Source organism: Narcine bancroftii, chromosome 6 (genome assembly GCF_036971445.1).
Source record: "Narcine bancroftii isolate sNarBan1 chromosome 6, sNarBan1.hap1, whole genome shotgun sequence".
Lineage (NCBI taxonomy): Eukaryota > Metazoa > Chordata > Chondrichthyes > Torpediniformes > Narcinidae > Narcine > Narcine bancroftii.
This window is the reverse complement of record NC_091474.1, coordinates 150,091,756-150,113,729: the sequence shown is the minus strand read 5'-3', so window position 1 is coordinate 150,113,729 and position 21,974 is coordinate 150,091,756. Positions and strand designations below refer to the sequence as shown.

General features: G+C 37.7%; 1 protein-coding gene across 3 annotated transcripts in view; it reads left to right on the top strand.

Annotated features, from left to right (window-relative positions):
• The window catches only part of nbas (NBAS subunit of NRZ tethering complex), a 292,652-nt gene that overhangs the window by 78,382 nt on the left and 192,296 nt on the right, over positions 1-21,974 (top strand). For all 3 annotated transcript variants that reach the window (XR_011340415.1, XM_069886343.1, XM_069886344.1), the window contains exons 27-30: positions 5,045-5,107; positions 12,774-12,896; positions 14,658-14,760; positions 18,238-18,467. Coding sequence is in view for 2 of the 3 variants with exons in the window: in XM_069886343.1 (XP_069742444.1) it covers positions 5,045-5,107; positions 12,774-12,896; positions 14,658-14,760; positions 18,238-18,467 (519 nt within the window). In the remaining variant the exon portion in view is untranslated. The remainder of the gene's footprint in view (positions 1-5,044; positions 5,108-12,773; positions 12,897-14,657; positions 14,761-18,237; positions 18,468-21,974) is intronic.

Genomic DNA, 21,974 nt, shown 5'->3' with positions numbered 1-21,974 from the left:
TAGATAGATTAAATGAGTAGGCAAGGGTCTAGCAAATGGAGTACAGTGTTGGTAAATGTGAGATTATTCACTTTGGTAGGAAAAATGGAAGAACAGGTTATGACTTAAATGGCAAGCAATAACAGCATTCTGCTATGTAAAAGGACTTGGGAGTACTAGTGCATGAATTACAAAAGGTTAGTTTGAAGGTACAGGAAAATGAAAATGTTGGCCTTCATTGGTAGAGGGATTGAGTGTAGGAGAAGGGAGATAATGCTGCAAATGTACAAGGTATTGGTAAGGTGGCATTTGGAGTACAGCATGTAGTTCTGGTCTCCTTACTTGAGGAAGGATATACTGTCCTTGGAGGCAGTACAGAGAAGGTTCATGAGATTTTTCCAGAGATGAGGGAGTTGGCCTCTGCAGAGAAATTGGGACTGCACTTGCTGTAATTCAGATGAATGAGAGTTGATCTTACAGAAACATATAAAATTATAAAAGGAATAGATAAGATAGAGGTTGGTGTTTTTTTTCTTCCCTCCACTGATAGGTGAGATGGGAACCTCAAGGTTCAGGGAAGTAGATTAAGGATGAAGATGAGGAGGAACTGCTTTTCCCAGAGAATGGTGAATCTATGAAATTCTCTGCCCATGGAAGCAGTGGATGCTATCTCAGTAATATTTAAGCTGCGCTGGATGGGTCACGTCTCCAGAATGGAGGACCATCGCCTTCCCAAGATCGTGTTATATGGCGAGCTCTCCACTGGCCACCGTGATAGAGGTGCACCAAAGAAAAGGTACAAGGACTGCCTAAAGAAATCTCTTGGTGCCTGCCACATTGACCACCGCCAGTGGGCTGATAACGCCTCAAACCGTGCATCTTGGCGCCTCACAGTTTGGCGGGCAGCAACCTCCTTTGAAGAAGACCGCAGAGCCCACCTCACTGACAAAAGGCAAAGGAGGAAAAACCCAACACCCAACCCCAACCAACCAATTTTCCCCTGCAACCGCTGCAATCGTGTCTGCCTGTCCCGCATCGGACTTGTCAGCCACAAACGAGCCTGCAGCTGACGTGGACTTTTTACCCCCTCCATAAATCTTCGTCCGCGAAGCCAAGCCAAAGAATATTTAAGATAAAATTGGACTGAATTTTGCATAGTAAGGGTATTTTTAAATTGTTCTTATTATTGAGAACTCCATTTGTATATTCCACCTCTTGGAATATAGTTTTCATTGAATTTAAAAAAAACCTTCATGAATGGATGCAATTGATAATTTTGTACAAATAAAGTATTTCAAGGAGGAATGTAATGCAATTCAGCGTTTGACCAGTTAGTGAGTTTGCTTTCTTCCGGTTTTCCCAAAATTTCATGTTCTGTCATATACTAATGTAACTACAAGCTCTAGGTTGACATCATTAATCAGTGTGGTTTTTTAAGGATGGTCTCCACTTTCTTGGCAGAAGTACAGTGCCCTCCATAATGTTGGGATAAAGACACTTTTTACCTTTATTTGCATCCGAGCTCCACAATTTTTAACTTGTAATCAAACAATTCACATCATTAAAGTGCACATTCCAGATTTTATTTTAAGGTTATTTATATTAATTTGGTTTGATCATAGAGAAATTACAGCAATTTTTCTACATAGTCCCCTCATTTCATGGCACCATAATATTTGGGACATTTGGCTTCACAGCTGTTTGTGAGTAATTGCTTCATTGGTGTAGGTATAAGAGAGCTCGGCTTGCTTCTGAGCTTTTGATCATCTTTGGAGTCTGTAGTTGCCATTTTTCAACAATGAGGACCAGAGTTGTACCAGTGAATGTCAAAGAAGCCATTTTGAGTCTGAAAAACAAGAATAGAATAGCAAGAGACATCACTCAAACCTTAGGACAACCTCAAACCAGCTGTTTAGAACATAATTAAGAAGAAAGAGCGTTCTGGTGAGCTCAGTAATCACAAAGGGACTGGAAGGCCAAGAAACACCTCCACTGCTGTTGGCAGAAGAATTCTCATCATAATGAAGAAAAAAACCCAAACGCATGTCCAACAAATCAGAAACCCTTCAGGAGGCAAGTGTGGAAATGTCAATGACTTTTGAGAATTCTTGAACGGCCAAGTGAGTCACCCGATTGACATCCAGAAGAGAAAATTTAAGATGACAAGCCCCTGAAACAAGCAGGAGCTGAAGATGGCTGTAGTGGAGCCTGGTAGTGCATCTCCAGAGAAGATACTCAGCACATATTGAAGTCTATGAATCACAGATTTCAAGCATTCATGCATGCAAGAGATATGCAACAAAGTACTAAACATGACTACTTTAATATACATACCATTGCTATGTCCCAAATATTATGATGCCTTGAAATGAGGGGACTATGAATAAAAAGTGCTGTAATTTCTGCATAGCCAAACCAAAATGTATATAAATAACCTTCAATAAAATCTGGATTGTGCACTTTAATTACAGGTGAATTGTTTCATTACAGATTTAAAATACAATGACATGAACATTGAATTCCCTAATTTCAAGTTACCTGCTACACTTCAGTCCATTTTTCTTTCTCTCTCCTCTATCGAAGTTTTCTCTCAAACACCCTTCTTTCTAATTCCCTGCACAAAATTTAAAAAAGACAGAGATATAGGACTGAAGTTTGTAACATTTCTGAATATAATGGTAATATTAATGTGATTCATCTTCAAAGGGTGGAAATTAAAGTGACATATCAATGACCAAAATAAAGGACACTATCACAAGATGATGCAAATCCTGAGACTTTATTAGTAACCCAATTACTGACCATTTTAAAGTTTGGAATCAGGCACCCAATAACTTGAAGCAGAATCACTAATTTTTGGACAGTTTATATTGGAATTTATTAATAAGTGTGAGTTCTCATAAGTCAAGCGTTTGTATGTTGGTGACTTTGGATGTAGTTCTTCTATGTTAACAAACTGATTTTAATTTCTTGAGTAGATGTTTGAAAACAGAATTTTCCATGATTGACTTCACAATACATGAATCATGTCTTGCACTGATTGTAACTCCCACCATTGCATAGTTAATGTGATCTCAAAGTAGCATTTATTTAGAATTTCTCATTTTGTATGTTCTCAAATAAGGTCTCTGTTGATGTAACACATTTAAAGTTCCTTCTTTGTTCTGTTCTAATGCTCTCCAACTTTTGTTTGCCAGTTGGGTAATAAAATTCAACAGGTCTGACTAGTGAGATGTTAAGAGTATCTTAAACAACTCACAGACTGTTGTATTTTAATTTGATTTTTCAATAAAAACTGATTGGTTTGAAGTAAAATATTACATTATTTTGGATTATTTTAGAATTAGAATAAACTATAACCATATAACCACTTACAGCACAGAACAGGCCAGTTCGGCCCTACTAGTCCATGCCGTAACAAATCCCCACCCTCCTAGTCCCACTGACCAGCACCCGGTCCATACCCCTCCAGTCCTCTCCTAACCATGTAACTATCCAGTCTTTCCTTAAATGTAACCAATGACCTGCCTCGACCACGTCTGTCGGAAGCTCATTCCACATCCCTACCACCCTTTGCGTAAAGAAATTTCCCCTCATATTCCCCTTATAATTTTCCCCCTTCAATCTTAAACCATGCCCTCTAGTTTGAATCTCCCCTACTCTTAATTGAAAAAGCCTATCCATGTTTACTCTGTCTGTCCCTTTTAAAATCTTAAACACCACTATCAAGTCCCCTCTCAATCTTCTACGCTCCAGAGAAAAAAGCCCCAGTCTGCACAACCTTTCCCTGTAACTCAAACCTTGAAATCCTGTCAACATTATCGTGAACCTTCTCTGCACTCTCTCTATTTTGTTTCTATCTTTCCTATAATTTGGTGACCAAAACTGTACACAGTACTCCAAATTTGGCCTCACCAATGCCTTGTACAATTTCATCATAACCTCCCTACTCTTGAATTCAATACTCTGATTTATGAAGGCCAACATTCCAAATGCCTTCTTCACCACACCATCTACCTGAGTATCAGCCTTGAGGGTACTATTTACCACAACTCCTAAATCCCTTTGTTGCTCTGCACATCTCAATAGCCTACCATCTAATGCATATGACCTATTTAGATTTGCCTTTCCAAAATGTAACACCTCACACTTATCTGTATTAAATTCCATCAGCCATTTCTCAGCCCACACCTCCAGCCTTCCTAAATCACCTTTTAATCTACAGTAATCTTCCTCACTGTCCACAACACCGCCAATCTTTGTATCATCCGCAAACTTGCTTATCCAATTCTCCACTCCTACTTCCAGATCGTTAATATATATAACAAACAGTAGTGGACCGAGGACCGATCCCTGAGGAACTCCACTAGTCACTGGACTCCAATTGGACAAACAATTTTCTACCACTACTCTCTGACACCTCCCATCCAACCATTGCTGAATCCATTTCACTACCTCCTCATTTATACCTAATGCCTCCACCTTTTTTCCTAACTTCCTGTGGGGAACTTTGTCAAAAGCTTTACTAAAGTTTAAATAGACAACATCCACAGCTTTCCCTTCATTAACCTTTTTTGTAACCCCCCTTGAAAAACTCAATCAGGTTTGTCAAGCATGATCTACCCCTGACAAAACCATGCTGATTACTCCCTAGCAATTCCTGTACCTCCAAATATTTGTAAATACCATCCCTCAGAACACTTTCCATCAACTTGCCCACCACAGACGTCAGACTCACGGGCCTATAATTCCCAGGTTTACATTTAAACCCTTTGTTAAACAGCGGAACCACATGCGCCACCCTCCAATCCTTTGGCACTACCCCCGTGGCCAGTGACATCCTAAATATCTCTGTTAATGGCCCCACTATCTGTCCACTAGCCTCCCTGAGTGTCCTTGGGAATATTTTGTCCAGAAAGATGCAAAAAATGCATTGGTAACTTTGCAATGTTTCACTAACTGAAACCATATTGAGTATGCAAAACTAGAAATTGTTATTCAAAGCTTGTGAAACAATACCTGTCAGCGTGTTAATTACATGTTATTTTCAATTGATTTACCACAGTCAAGAATCAGAGGTGACCAAAGTTTTACATGATCGGGTTGACTTGTTGGAACAACATCTAAGGTAGAATTTTATTATTATCTGAAAATGTGTTTTCCTTTAAAATAGAAGATAATGTACATTAAAAAATTCTCCCTGTTATAAAGTAATAATTGACATAGGACAATCTCTTTACACTTTTCACTATCATAATCCAATTCAGCCCTGCTCAGTTTGACAGTTCAGTATCATTCAGATCTTTTGACGGTAAGTTTATATTTATGATGATAACTATCAGAGAAGTAGAACATAACTATCGGACTTCTCATTTGTAAGTCATCTCCTGCAATATTCCTGGAATTTAATTGAAGATGCCTTCCCTTTCACGTTCAGGACAATACAAACACAATTTCTGAATGAACATTAATACTGTTAGAGAACAACATAAAAGCATTGAACATTTTTAATTAAAATGAGGATATGTTAAGTGCCACAGGTGGAAAAAGTTGTAGATTTACACATCTTGAATTGCATAGGATGAAAAATGTCCAAATACATGTATTTTTCTTATACATCTGGTAGAATGAGGATCTGATATGAATTATGAAAAATAATCTGAATCAGGCTTCTAGATATTTTGCCAGTTGTATTTTTTGGTCTTAGTAAAGAAGAAATAACTGATTTTTCACAAACCATTTGGCCCCTAATTGAAAGAAAGGGCCATAATGTGTTTGGAACAGCACTGCAGATCCATGAGAATATGCAGTAAATAAGTGGTTCAGCTCCCTGTTTGGAACTGCCACCTGCAATGCATACACTTACCTAACCCATCTCTGACAGCCCTTGTCCCTTGGGTTCTGTGGTGAGTTTTTGATAGTCGATGTGCTGTGATGGCTTCATATGACTCAATTAACTGACAGGATGGAGCAATAACAGCTGCAAAAGCTGTAATTATATGTATGTATAATTGAGAGCTAGTTAAAAATCGTTGAACTTGAAGTAATTAAATTTTTAAATATTCCAAAATAAAAGTTTGTTTCGAGGCAAATAATTAAAAGTTAAATAAAAACAAATAAGTATGATACAGGTATATACCGTAATCTTTTATCCGAAACCCTTGAGTGTTGCGGTGGTGCTGGATGAGGAGTTGCCACGGTGGGGGAGGAGGGGGTGATGGTAAATGAAGTGAGATAAAGATAGACCTTAAAAATTACCAGCATTCTTTAAGTAAGACAGTAAAACTTCAAACGTAAACTTTTTTTTAAACACATGACACTTCTTAAATTTTTGCAGCCAACCTTGTGAATATTCACACTCACCTTCCAGGTTCAGTTCTTCTTGGAATTTTCTAGCTTGTTTCAAGACAACGAAACTAGTCAGTGATATGCATTCTCTTCTTCGTTGTCGAACCCACTCAAGATCTGCGTTTTTTGCCCTATGCAATGTTTTCCTATTTTTCATTATTTTTTGGTTATCACTGACACTGTAAAACTTCAATAATTTATCTTTCTGCTTCTTTGTCATATATGGTGGTAGTTCCCACACCATAATCTTCAGTAAGATACCGACCGCACAGATACACCATGATCAGGCTCCTGTAATAACTCTACTTTCTGTGTTATCGGTAATGACAGACACTTCCTTTCCTGCTTTTTTATATTACCCATAGGGGACTCTGCAGCTCTTTTTGATATTTTCACAATCTTCAAAGTCCGTGAGCAGCAGAGGCAAGTCTGACTGGTAGGAGTACTGCAACTCGGCACTGGATGGGAGTGGGTCGCCTCGGGTCATGTCTGGCGCCAAACGCGAGCTTTGCAAACATCCATGGAAAAATGTTTGGTTTTTGGAGGTTTTGGTGTTCAGAATTTTGGATAAAAAATTACATACCTTTAAAAATTAAAAAAAAACATACTCCCACCCCCGCCACCCTCTTGTTTCTTGATCTGCAGTCCTGGAATTGACACTGAATTCTGTGATATTTTGGATCCTAGGCCAGGTCTGGCACAAGATTTAGATGGCAGTTCTGTAGGGAGACATTGGGAATTGCAACAAGACTGGATCCTGCCACTGGAATGTTGTGACAGATGCAGCACCATCTGTCATTCATTAAGCCCAGGCTTCCATGCTTGGCCACACGCAGCCTTCCGGCTGCAATTGGTAGTCATTAGAAAAAACAAAAGCAAGGTTAGATCTTTCGGAACAACTCAGGGATTATATTTGTAAACACCAAACTGTTTTCTATTTTGGGTTTTATCTAAACATGAGAATTTGAACAGTTGGATAAGGTAACAGGATAGTTCGTGGGACAAAAGTGATAGCAAAGTAGAGCAGCTCAGATGAGTGAGAGAATTAGCAGACATATGTACAAACATGTAACATTTGTAATGTCCAGGAACAAGAAGGAAACTTGAATGCAGTTGCAGAATAAATTATTGGTGGAATTATTGGCGCATTCATGTCCACAGGTGCACATGAATGTGCATGCAAAAAAGAAAAAGAGAGAGAAAGAAGTAAGGCAAAAACCTGAGCAAGTCACACTGATGAAGAATGTAGCAAATGGCAGTAAAAGTGCCATCATGATGGAAGAGGACTTGTTAATTCAAGACCGTATAAATATTTTAGATGTTCAGTTTGATCTAAGGTTATTGCAGATTAGCTTTTTGGTCACTTGGACTGTATTGCACATTCTGATTTTCTGAAGGAAAAAAGTCCATAATGCCATTTCATAATCAAAATCAGGTTTATTGTCATGAACATGTGTCACAAAATTTATTGTTTTACAGCAGCAGTATTGGGCATTACAGATCCAAAAATTGCAATGAATTATGTTTTGGTAAATATACTATTTAAAAGTAAATAATTAGTGCAAGAGAAGAGAAAAAAATTGAGGTAGCGTTTGGTTCATTATCCATTCAGAAATGTGATGATGAAGGGGAAGGGGCTGCTTTTGTAAAGTTGGGTGTTTGTCTTCAGGCTGCTATACCTCCTTCTTGATGGTAACAATGAGAAGAGGCATGGCCAAGGTGGTGAGACTTCTTGATGGTAGACTGCTCTTAAAGATATCCTTAATGGAGTGAAGACTAACACCCATGTTGGAGCTGGCTAAGTTGACAATCCTCTGGAGCCTCTTCCTGCCCTGTATATTGGCACCGTCATACTAGACAAGGTTACAACCAGATGGTATGCTCTCTGTGGTACACCTGTAGAAATTTGCAAGTCTTTGGTGACACAAAATCTCCTCAAAATGTTAAGGCTGCTGGTGAGCCTTCTTCATGATTCCATCGAATATGATAGCTTCAGTGTAGATCTTCAGAGATGTTGACACCCAGGAATTTGTTTTTTTACCATCTCCACTGCTGACCCCGCTGAAAACTAGTTTGTGTTCTCCTGGTTTACCCTTTCTGGTCCATAATCATTTCTTTAGCTTTGCTAACATTAAGTGTAATGTCCTTGTAACACCACTCAATTTGTTGATCTATCTCTCTCCTGTATACTTCCTCATTGGCATCTGTGATTCTACCAATAACTGTGGTGTCATCAGCCAATTTGAGGATGGCATTTGAATTGTGCCTAGCCACACAATCATTGGTGTAGAGCGAATAGAGCAGTGGGCTCAGCTCATGTCCTTGAGGTAGGCCTGTGTTGATTGTCAGTGAGAAGTGACATTGTTTCTGATTCATACTGATTGGTCTTCAAATGAAGAATCCAAGGATCCAGTTACAGAGGGAGGTACAGAGGTCCAAGTTTTGAAGCTTTCTGACCAGTACTGAGGAGATGATGGTGTTGAAAGCTGAACAGTAATCATTAAAAATCAGCCTGATTGTAGGTGTTGCTGTTGTCCAGGTGATCCAGGGTTGAATGGAGAGCCAGTGAGATTGCATCTGCTGTGGAGCAATTGTGGTGGTAGGCAAATTGCAGTGGATCCAGGATTTGGAAACGAGTTAATTTTGGTCTTGACCAATCTCTCAAAGTAAGTAATTGAGGCAGCTCACTCTGCTTTTTGGGCACTGGAATGATTGATGCCCTTTTGAATGATTGATGCCCTTTTGAATGATTGATGCCCAATGACAGCAGATTGATGCCCAATGACAGCAGTAGTAAGAAACTGAAAATGTTCATGAACAGCTAGTTGGTTAGAACAAATTTTTAGTATCCTGCCAGGTACACCATTGGGGACCTGACACTTTGCAAGGGTTCACACTCTTGAAAGGTATTCTGACATTGGCCTCTGAGACAGATATCACAGGATCATCAGCTTCTGCAGGGATTTTCATTGATCTCATTTGTTTCTTTTGCTTCAAAGACTTGCCCAACCCACATATAAAATTATTTTCCACACACCCTTTCAGCTTTAGCATTTTACATCCCACATGGAAAAGATATTCTCCCATCTCATTTCAATCTTTAACCAATTTTTTCTTATGTGTCGCAGTCAGAGAAGAAGCTCCTCTACAGTACTGTCCAGTACATTCGATAAATCAAGCATGAGCAGTTTTTTTTTGGAATATCTGCTGCCTGTAAATTGGAGGAACAACCCCTAATATTCCATCTGGACACCGTCCAGCCAGACAGCATTAACATTGACTTCTCCATTTTCTGTTAAACCCCACTCACAAGTTTCTCTCTTTCTCCATCTCTCTGTTTTCATTCTTTCAGATAACCATCACCTTCCCTTTCCTCTCCATTCAGAGTTATCCCCTCCACCTATCATTTCTCAACTTTCACTTTCCCACCTCTTGCCTGGATGTCTAGTCTCCTCCCCCTGCCCCTTCCTCTATCCTCTCCTTTGCTTTTTGCCTCCCTCCCTCTACCTCCCAACTTTTTTATTCAGATACCTGCTTGCTTTTTACTCATACCTTAACAAAGGGCTTAACCCAGAAATGTTGGTTACCCTTTACTTCCTATAGATGTTGCATGACCTGCTTAGTTTCTTCAGCACTCCAGCATTCTTGTGTATTGCACTTATGCAACTTGGGTACTTTGCAATCCAATGACATGAACATTGACTTTTTTGCAATTTTCAGGTCCTTGAGTTCCCAGTGTTCTCCCACATATACCTTGGTTTCTTTCTCTTTGGTTCACCTTTCACATTAATCTCCTCTCAATAGATTCCACCTACAGTATTAGATTCTAGTCCATTGGTTTTCAACCTTTTTCTTTCCACTCACATACCACTTTAAGTATTCCTTAATGCCATAGGTGCTCGGTGATTAGTAAGGTGGGATGTGGGTGGAAAGAAAATGTTTGAAAACAACTGTTTTAATCATACCTAATTGACTTATGAAAGGTTTCATCACACCAAAAGAAATGGGCCAATGACAATTTTTCTCAAGCAAAATATTTCAGAAACAATTGGGTCTAGAGCAGTGATTCTCAACCTTCCCTTCCCACTCACATACCACCCTAAGCAATTGCTTACTAATCATGGAGCACTGATGGCATAGGTATGTGGTATGTGAGTGGAAAGAAAAAATAATTGAGAACCACTGTTCTAGTCCATATCCCACATCTCCCTTGTGCAACTTTATACTGGTGTAAAACTCAAAAGTCTAAAGATGCTGTGTAGATAAATATTTATTAGCAAGATTTTGGACCAGAGCCCTCTATATTGGTAATCTTTCCTCTTCCCTATCAGTTCTGATGCAAAGTCTTGACAGTTCTGCCTCTATGGATGCTTCTTAATCTTCAAGTTCTTCCAGCATGATGCGTTTCGTACAAGGTGGAACAATTAGTTAAGAAGACAACTATATTTTAGCCTTTATTGCAAATAGTTTGGAATTTAAAATTGGGAGACTTTGTTACACTTGTACAGAGTGTGAGGCCTCATGTGGAAAGCTCCACACAGTTTTGATTCTCTGACCTAATAAAAAGATGTAGTAGCCCAAAGGAGATGAACCAGGCTGAAGAGAAGCTTGTCCTATTAAGAGAGGCTGGGCAGTTTTTGGATGTGTTATTTCAGATTCAGAAGAATGAAGGGTGACTTTATTTAAATATAGAAGATCTTGCAAGGATGTTACAATCTTTTAAATCGGAGACACAGAAACTTCTTTTCAGAGAGTTGTGAATCTCTGGAATTCGCTATTCAAGGGTCGTGAAGGCCAGATGATTAGAAGCATTTTAAGGTAGAGTTCGAAATTGTTTGGAAGATCAGTGAATTGAAGACTGGAATGCTACACAGAAATGGAGTTGAGGCCCGTTTTCATTTGTGATAATCATATTGAATTGCACTGCAAGTTTGAGGGGCTTGATGACCTATTTTTGTATTCTTGTGATTTAATATTTGGACAAGTATTTTGGAGATACATTGTTAAAATTAGAGTAGATTACATACATACAAATACTTTAAAACACATCTTATTTGAAATACTGAAGAAACTATGGAGAATGCTATGCACATTTCACAAGTAGATGCTAGTTGAAATGATGTCATGAAAAAAATAGACAATTGTCTTGGAAGAACAACTAGAGTGAGGTTGTATTTTATTTTTACGAGGCTTCTGACCTCTCTGCAAAGCGCTCACTCAGAGGTCTTTGAGAGGTTTGTTTACCTAAAACAACAGATGGGAGCAGAAGACTAACTCTTATTGTTTGCTGGAGAAGGTGGGGGGTTGTGCAAGTGAGAGAGAGAAGGACATGAGAGAGGGAGGGGAGAGGGAGGGGAGAGGGAGGGGAGAGGGAGGGGAGAGAGGAGAGAGAGATAATTTTTTTGGCTTTTATTTATTCCTCTGTATAAAACCAAAGTTATTCTCGATACCTGATACTGTTTATTTGCCATGCCAAGCAATTCCATTAAAAATCATTACTCTCATGGTTTCTTTCATGCCTGAATTATTTTTTAATAGCAGTAAACATGAGCAAATTTTGCCTCCTCATTATCCTCGGGTTTATACTATCCATCCATGAATCCACATGTTAAGAGCTTCAAGCAAACCATATATTTAAAAAAAAACTAAATGCTGAACAGAATATTATCAGTGGCTTTCTCTGATTAATGTTTCTTGTAAACAATCATTTATTTATTTTATTCTTAGGCTGCTTATGGGAGATGATCACTAATTAAAATAATGAACGTTATTTTAAAATTGTTATTTTGTTGAAGGAAGTGAATGATTTTGCCACTCTCTACAGGCCATTATTTTTATGTGGAACTGTCTGAAACTCTTATAATCTATGCATCATCACCATACATTCTGTATCACTAATGTGTACCTAACTTCTGACTACCTTGCATGTGCAGGGCCCACATTTGTCATCCTTTACAGAAAACTTTTACATTATTTCCTCCACCTGTATCACCAAACTCAGTTTTATTTTGAGCTGTAAGAGGTTTTTATAATAGTTCAGTTGTGGTGCACTATTTTGGAAAATGATTTCAGATGTGGGATTCTAAGACTTTTAAAAATCTAATTTTTCAACTTGTAATTGTCGAATATTCAATTAAAAATGCCTGTTAACATTCATACAGTTCAGTGTTAATGAATAGTAGCATTCTTCAACAGATTAAATCAGGAAAAAAATGATGAAATCTTATTGCTATCTGACCTATTTATGATTTATCTGTTACACTGCCCATTCACCATGGTTCAGCAGTCTTCACATGCAAACAGCTCCTCACACTGCCTATAAAGCTGCATCCTTACCCTCTGCTCACATTTCTTTTTCATAAACCTTGTCTTCTTTGTCTCTTGCAATTCTTGAAGAATTATAAATTGAATTATATTTACTGAATTTTTGCAATTAATTATTTCAGTGTGGCTGAAATTTTGGAAAAGCATGGACTGCAGAAACCAATCTCATTTGTAAAGAACACTCAGTCAAATCCAGAGGAGGCACGTCTGCTTATAGTACGGCTAACCAGACATGTGGGGCGCAAGTGAGTATGTTTGGATTTTCAGGAAACAAAAAAAAACTAAAATCCCAAAATGTTGGAAACACTCAGCAGTTCGGGTCGTATCTGTGGAATGAGGAACAGTTGATGTTTTTAGGTTGGAGACTTCTTGGTAGAACTAGGAGAGAGAAAAATGTTTTGGATAGAAGGGTGGTGAAGGGATAGGTAGGACAAAGGGAATATCTGTGGCATGAAACCAAATGTTGATGAAGCTGTTAAAATCCAACAATGTTTCTTCATCGCCTGCTCTAATAAGGCTGTGGAACATGCCCAGCAGGCTTGATGATGTGAATGCATAAAGAAAAATGGAGCTAAATGATGACTGGTGTAGATCATAATGCAGAAAGAAAGAGAGGGAGAGTTTAGAAAAGTTGAGAAATTGAATATTGTCTGGAAAGCTGCCTGTGCTGAGATGGAAGATAAGATGTGCGTTCTTTCTGGTTGTGTGTCCACGTGTTTTGCACCATGGACCAGAGAAATCTGTTTCATCAGTTTGTACTTATGCAATCAGATGACAATAAACTTGACTTGAAGGCTTGACTTGACTTGTATTGGGGCTTCCATGACAGTATGGGAGGCCACAGACTGAATGGTTAAAGTAGGAGTGGGAAGAGAAATTATGATGGTTGTCAACAGAAAGCAGATTTCCCATAAAATGATCACCAAATCATTTTTTGGTTTCTTCAATGTAGAGGAAACCATATTTGCATTGGGTAAAATGCCCATAAATGTTACTTCATCTGTAAAGTCTGCATCTCTGGATGCTTTCAGGGTCAGGGATATGCATTACTGACCAAGGTGCACTGCTGTTGTGCACGGATGAATTGTAGGGAATGTGACCTGGTAGGATGGATGACCCACAATGCACTCTCTCTTCATCCAACATCCACAGTACTGAGATGATGATGCTCAACCAACTCTGGTTGTCATGAAGGTAGGAAAGGACAAGGCAAAAATGCAGGTTTTCCATTTCTGATTGGATTGATGATGTGGATGGATGAGGGAATCAAAAATGGAACTGTTCCTTCATTGTTAAAGAGGACAGGAAGCAAATGTGTATGTCAGATGGTAGACCTCTGTTCAAATTAAATGATCCAATAAATGTTGAGGCGAGGTTGGAGGGGAAAACGAGAAGAGATTAACTGTGTCCTTGCTCTGATAATGAGGAGAGGATGTAACAGCAGAGGTGCAAGCAATTGTAGAACTGCACTCAAGGCCTCTGTGCACAGGTGAGTAAAATGTGTGATGCAGGATTACAAATGGAGGCTTGGAAGCACTGGTGGAGCAGGGGTAGTGATTAGTGGATCATGGAGAGAAAATGGAGGAACTCGCTTTTCATGGATATTGTCTGGCAACATATGCAATTATGAGATTGTGTGAACTGGTGCAGCAGGAGAAAAGTGTCACAGGTTAAACAGTGAAGCTGAATCAATTCTTCAGGTGCTGCTATTAAAAGAATGAAAACTGCACCTGGCAGCAATATTTATTAGGGTGGGATAAGGAGATATTTCTCAAATTGCTCTAACTATATTTGCATAGGTAAGCAAAACCAAGTTAGTGTTGCACTACTGAAAATGTTACCAAGGCTCTCGCACAGCATTTGGCCATTGGCTTATAACAGTTTCCGATGATTTAAAGTATAAGTGACAGTTTTATTATCAACTTGGCATTTAGGAAGAGAGAAGTGACTGATAATCTTTTTTATATTATAACATTTGATTTGCTCTTCTTGTATTTTGCACCTAGGAACCCACCTGTAAGTGGAACTGAATGGAGAGGCTTGCTGCAAGACCTATTGGAAATGCAAAGCACTGTCTACAAGTGCTTGGACTTCGATGTCTGTTATGAGGTAAAGGATTCTTCTAGTATGAATTTGTGTATTCTGACTGTGAAAGTAACTAGTGGCAAATCAAACATTTTTTCCTGTAGACTTTACTCTGGAACTTTTTTTCATTAGTTTCACAAGGTGCTCTCATTTACACCCACCTCCCAAAGATATTTCTGTGTTGTACTAGAAAAGACTTTTTTTAAGCCTGTGGCATTTTATTTTATGGAATCCCGTAGCTACAGTGTGTGTGCCAGTAATTGATAGTACATTCTTTAATGTTGATGAGAAAGAACCTAAACTGAATGGCTTTGAAATAAATTAATGAAGTTATCTGTGTCATTGACAATAAATTTAATGATTGCAGTACACATTTTTAGTTTTTTTTGCTTAGAAAATTAAGCTGCAAATATTAAGTTTGGGATGAGAGCTCTACGGTAAGGGCAGAAGAAAACAAAAAAAATGCATTTGAATGTCACATTTTATTGAGGTGCTGATTAACAAGTCACCTGACTGATAACGAAAGGAAGATAAACCTGAAAATATTTCTGACAAATATACAAGATACGCTAGGTCCAGGAAACAATTTTTTAAATGAAGAAAAATCAGAAAAAAAAAGTATATTTTGCTTCAATCAACGAACTCTAAAAACTTGTAAAATGAAGGCAAAATTTAAACTGAAAGTCAAAAATAATATGGGTATTTTCTCCTCTGGCTATCCTCCAGTTCATCCTGATCTGATTCAGGTGGGAAATTAGTTGAGGCTTGGAGAACAGCATAACCCAGAACGCCAATAAAATGCTTGTTAGAACGTGGAACAGGGCAATGAATAAAATAATATTCAAATACTACAAATAATGTTAGATGCTACACAAAATTACCAAAATATGATTTAAAATACCATGGACTGTGAAAGTCCAATGAGGTTCTTTCTTTACTGATCCAAAAAATGCATTCATGACAATTTCTATTATACAAACTTTGTTTTTGATTGTACAATTTCTATCCTGTTTGTTCAGTGAAGAAACATTTGTTACCCAAAGTATTGGCAGAGAAATGTTTGAGTTTATTAACAGTCTAAAATTTGACAAACATTTTTCCTAGTATTTATATTTGCATATGCATATTTAGGATGGAGGTGAAAAAATCTTTTTTAAACTGTGTTACTTGCTGATGTTGCCAGATAGCAGAGGTCCAGATGAAAAGTTCATGTTTGTATTGACAAATTTGCTTTCCAGATTACTGCCTGTTCAACACTAACATTAGGTTTCCGACAATGCCTTGGGATTGGAATTTCATTTATTTTATAAATATTGCTTCACCATAAAGACAAGTACTCAATATAGATAATTTGCGTTGTGCAAGGTCTTTGCATTTGACCAATGTTCCACTATATGTCTCCTATTAATGAACTTCAAGTCAAATTTATTATTATCTGATTGCACAAGTACAACCCGACAAAACAAGATTCTCCATTCCTCAGTGCAAAACATGCAGATATCCATACAGGTTAACAATACATATGCAGAACAAGTGTTCACATATACATATAAATAAATATTGTTTTGTAAATATGAGTGTCAGGTAGATAGTATGAACCGTTCTCACTGCTGATCTGAAATGCTGTAATTGTATCTACTAATATCACTTTCTTTGGCAGCTTGTTCCATATACTGATGACCCTCTGTATTTGGAAAACTTAGCTCAAGTCTCCTTTAAATCTTTCCCCTCTCACCTTAAACCTATACCTTCTACTTTTAAACTCCCTGACCCTGGGAAGAAGACTGGGACAATCCATATTATTTTAAAATTCAGGAGAAATATTTACTAGGATTTTGCCCAGACTTCAGGAAATGAGTTACTGGGGAAGATTAAACAGGTTGGGGCTTTATTCCCTGGAGCATAGATGAATGAGAGGTGATTTGATAGAAGTATTTAAAATGATGAGGGGGATAGATAGAGTAAATATAGATAGGCTTTTTCCACTGAGGGTAGGTGAGATACAAACATGGGTTAATAGGAAATGGGAAAAGTTTATAGGGAACTTCTTCTACCAGAGAGGAATGAGTTGCCAGCTGAGGAGGTGAATGCAAGCTCCATTTTAACATTTTGACAGGTATATGGATGGGAGAGGAATGGAGGACTATGGACTGGAGGCTTGTTTCTGTGAAATGGTGCTCTATGGTTGTAAATGTGTGAATAACCATCACTGCGAGACAGGAATGAAAAGTGAATTTGCAGGCAGATTATTACTGCTGTTATTAAATGATGGAACAGGCTTAAGGGGTCAGTTAATTTTCTACTGCTTAATTTATATGTTTGTACATTTGTAAATTTGTTATTTTGTCATATTTTTACTAATATCTAATGTATTTTTTTCATTTTTAAATTATTAGCAAAATTGAAATTCCACAGCTGCTGTGGTTGTTTTTAAATTCCATTCTCTAGATTGTTAGACCAGGTAACCAGTCTGCTAACTTAACCATTGCATCACCACTGCATCTACTGTGTTATCAGGATATGTATCTGATTGGCTCCCTTCATCTATTGGGTGGTTTCCTTTTAGTTTTGTATTGTGTTCCAATTTGGAAGGAGGGCAAGGCCCGGAGGCATAAGCCTTCAGTGAGCATGCATATTCTTTCTCAGATAAGGTATTTGTGTGGACTTCTTGTAAATGACAGTGAAAGTGATTTGAAATTTATAATTCTTGGGGTGAGTGAGTAGCCAAGTTGTTTCTGAGTAGGGAAAAGATCTGGTTTATTTGTCAGATTGACAAAAAGGAAGCTGTTCTTTATTACAGGGTGTTGAATGCCATTGGGGAGTGCAATAGTGGGTGTTTTTGGAGCAAGTGCATGAGATTTTCCACAATGACTTCTGATCAGAGGAGTATTTTTGAAGTTCTCTGTAGTTGGCAAAGCATGAAATTGTGATGACTTGTGAATGTTCTTCCAGTTTGATACCTTGGCTGAAGATGTTTATTTAATGATGTTAGAGTTCTAAATTATTTGGTAGCTGGATAAAAGTTTAAGCTGCCTGGATGGTTTCAAAGAACAAAGAAATCTTAAAAATAATTTCAAGGTGAATGACTTGAAACTGCACACATTTGGAAGGAACAGAGTTGAATTGTCGCACAAAATTGTGGGCAATTTCAGGGTTTTCTTTAAAGACAAGATGGTTAATGTTAACATGAAACAAAACACTGCAGGCACAATACTAATAGAATGTTTCAGCTCCCTGTTCATTTCAATGAATAAAATAGATAATTGCAGTCATGGTAATTCTAATAAATATGTTCTTTGATAGAAGTGTTTGCTACTGGGAACAAAGGAAATAACCCATATGTCAACCTTTGTACACAGTAACCATATTGACTTTTTAATATGCATTCTTATTTTACTGCATTAAACAGATGATAATTTCATAAGAGCTGGTTTATATTTCTTCTGTAAAATGCTCTCAGTCTGCCTTTTGGAAATAGTGATCAGATATTTTAATTCTCAGATATTGACTGAGAGCCTGCTGTGTTCTGGTCGTTTGGAGAATATTCGCTTAGCTGGGCAAATGATGCACTGCAGCAGGATATCTGTAGACCCACCCTTTACTGCTGGTTACAGAAGCAAGGTGCAGTCCAAGGTTAACTATGAGAAAAGTATCAAACTGGTTCTTGCTGCTGCCAGAGAGTATTTTGACTCATCGGCGACCTTGACTGATAGTTGCATGGATTTAGCCAGGTAATCTTTAAATTCATTGTGATTTTTTTTTTAATTAACTTCAGTGACACTTTAACTGATGTAACACTACAAAAGTTGATGAGTTTAATACCAGATATGATTATGTTGGTGATGCATAACCTGCTGCTCCTGTGGTTAAAATGATCTAAGAATGAATAATATAAAATGCTTCAAAGTCACCTTCTACTTCCCCTTAAAACGCTGCTAGATAAGATGATACACACAAAAGTTTAAATAAAATGGAGCAAACAATCAGTCAACAATGTTAAAATTTATTGTCTTGGTTTTTCGCAGAACTTTGTACATTAGACCCCATGGGTATACATTAAGCAACAATAATTTAAAGTGCTGTGACTAAATTAAGAGTTCAGTTTTTTCCAATTAAATCACATGGTAGATGCCTGCTAAATTGCAGGAATAGTTAGTTTTCAGTCAGTGGAAAAACAACAGTGCAATTTGAGCAAGTAAAAAGCATCAGAGATCCACATTAAATTAGTTGCCTGCTTCTTCATGTTAGAGTGGGACTACTCAAAGTTAGTGAGCAACGGCCATGAAACTAGGCCACAAATTACCCATTTGCCATTTTGATATGATGCCAAATTTCTTTTCTGTGGTTTCATCAATTTATGGGATAAGCCTTGGGAATCATTGTTTCAATCATCAAGGACATTTTTCTGTTGCAATTTAATGGTATCTATGAACCATTCCATGCATGTTTTGTTTTGAATAAGAACCAGTAACATTACATATGCAAAATATTCAAAACACATGGAATTAAGTCACAGATGAGAGTGCCTTGGGCAGGTGGCATCAAAGTTCTTGGCAGAACGTAGGGAAATCCAAATTCCTCTGGAGCTAAATTTAAAAAAAATCAATTTGGATGTTTTTTTTAACTGGATGATCATTGTCAAGAGGCATTTTTAGGGAATTGAGTGATTATTCTGAAGGAGGATTTATTGTGTGCATTGTTAGGAATTTATAATGAAAACAATGAATGCTGAGTTTGAGTGAAAATGCATACAGAGCAAAGATCATTGAATGTAATTCAAATGTAACTAATGGGTGACTCATAGCTGATTAATTTTGTTTGCATGATGTCAACTGGTGAAAACCTTGTTACAAAAACAGAAGATCAGATATTTTTTATGGTATTAGTTGAGCACTGTTTATAGAATTTGTGTGTTAAAATATTGTCTTGTGACTTTTAAAAGCTATTTGTCTCAATAAGCAAGAAAATAATGAGCACGTATTTCATCCAAACCTTTCTGACTTATGGGCAATAGTCTGACAAAGTAAGTACTTTGTGAGGGTCTGTTAACCAGAATTTTGTGCACAAAATCTTCTTTATTTTGTATATAATCTTGCTTTGTAAATAATTTATTTTTCTTTTTAAATTTGATAGAAATATGACATGCATATATTGTTTAGATATTAATTATATAGCTTTTATATTATGCAATACAGAATGAGTCATATATCAATTATACATCGTCTTACCTAATATTTGAAAAAAGTGAAAAATCCCTATGTGAAATTCACTTTATAACCATATAACCATTTACGGAGCGGAAACAGGCCATGTTGGCCTTTCGAGTCCGCACCGGTTCACTGATTTTGTGCGCCCTCTATTGAGATTTCCTTGTGATTACCTAAATAGATCAATCTCTTCTAGTTGCAGAAAAAAAAAGAAAAAACCTATACTAATCTAACCCGTCCCACTAAACATGGTCTCCAGCAAAAAAAATAATTTCAAAGATAGTGACATAAAAGAATATTTAAATATTATTTTGCTTTAGCATACGCTGATTTCATTCAATATTCTTAAAGCATATGCATAACAAAGCAGAATGTCGTACTTATGTTCATTGAAGTATATATAATTAAGTTTTAAGAAATCACGTACAAGCTACTACAGTCTACTTGCGACTACATACAAAAAAAATGCTTTTGTTGATGTATGAGGCAACACAATCTCCACTAGATTTCTAAAATTGCCTACCAAGATTAAAAAAGAGCCTTTTAGAGTTCATGTTGATTACTTAATAAGAGATGATGATATTTATTCACCTTCTCATTAGATTGAAAATAGATTGATGGCCACCAGATGACATAGATCCTGAAATAAGATATGTCAGTGGTAATAAATTCAATGAAATTCTTTTCAGCATTCACTTGAAGAGCAATTCTGACTTTGTTTTGGATAGATAGGTGACAAACTGGAAATCATGTTATTAGGTTCCAGTAGCTTGGAAGTGTCTGCTTTATTTGATTCAGAATTCAGAAATACAAATAAATTTTGGTTTTCATTAAATATTGCCACAGGACATTGCAACAGGTAAGTTAACTCATTCTTTGTATTTTTTGTGATTATTTTGTGTAGTTTGAATCAGGCTTTTGATCATGATTATACATGTGCCTTACACTATCTTGCTGGATCATCTCCATGGAAAATCCTTGAATAAAAGAAGAGTAGCGAGGGCTGCCTCAATGACTATTGCCCAGTAGCATTAACTTCTCCTGTGATGAAATGCCTTGAGATGCTGGCCAGGGCCAGAATTAGCACGTACCTAAGTAGCGATCTGGACCCACTGCAATTCGCCTATCGTCACAATCGCTCCACGGCCGATGCAATACCGCTGGCTCTCAACTCAGGTCTGGATCACCTTGAAAACAACAATTCATACATTTGGCTGCTCTTCATAGACTACACCAGTGGTTCTCAACCTTTTTCTTTCCACTCACAAACCATTTTAAGTATTCCCTATGCCATAGGTGCTCTGTGATTAGTAAGGGATTGCTTAAGGTGGTATGTGGGTGGAAAGAAAAAGGTTGAAAACCACTGTTTTAATCCTATCTAATTGACTCGTTTTGTGCACGGTTTCATAACTCCAAAGGAAATGGGCCAAGGACAAAATATTTTAGTAACAATTGGGTCTAGAGCAGAGATTCTCAACCTTCCCTTCCCACTCACATACCACCTTAAGCTATCCCTTATTAATCACAGAGGACCGATGGCATAGGGATTACTTAAAATGGTATGTCAGTGGAAAGAAAAAGGTTGAGAACCACTGGACTACATCATTATTCTAGGACATCTACATAAAGTAGTGTCATAGACTACACCATTATTCCCTCAGTGCTGGTCAAGAGGCTACAAACTCTAAGCCTCTGGACCCAACTCTGCTACTGGATCCTTGACTTTCTCATTGAAGACAACAGACAGTATGAATTAGAATCAATGTCCCCTCCTCACTGATCATCAACACAGGTGCACCCCAAGGATGCGGGCTTAGCCCACTGTTCTATTCATTATATACGCATGACTGTGTGGCCAGGCATAATTCCATTGCCATCGCCAAGTTTGCCAATGAGACCACAGTGGTTGGCAGAATCACAAATGGTAATGAGGAGCATACAGGAGGGAGATAGGGTATAAGGAAAACAACCATGCCCTCAACGTCAGCACAACCAAGAAGATGAATGTGGACTTCCGGAGGAAGTCAGGGG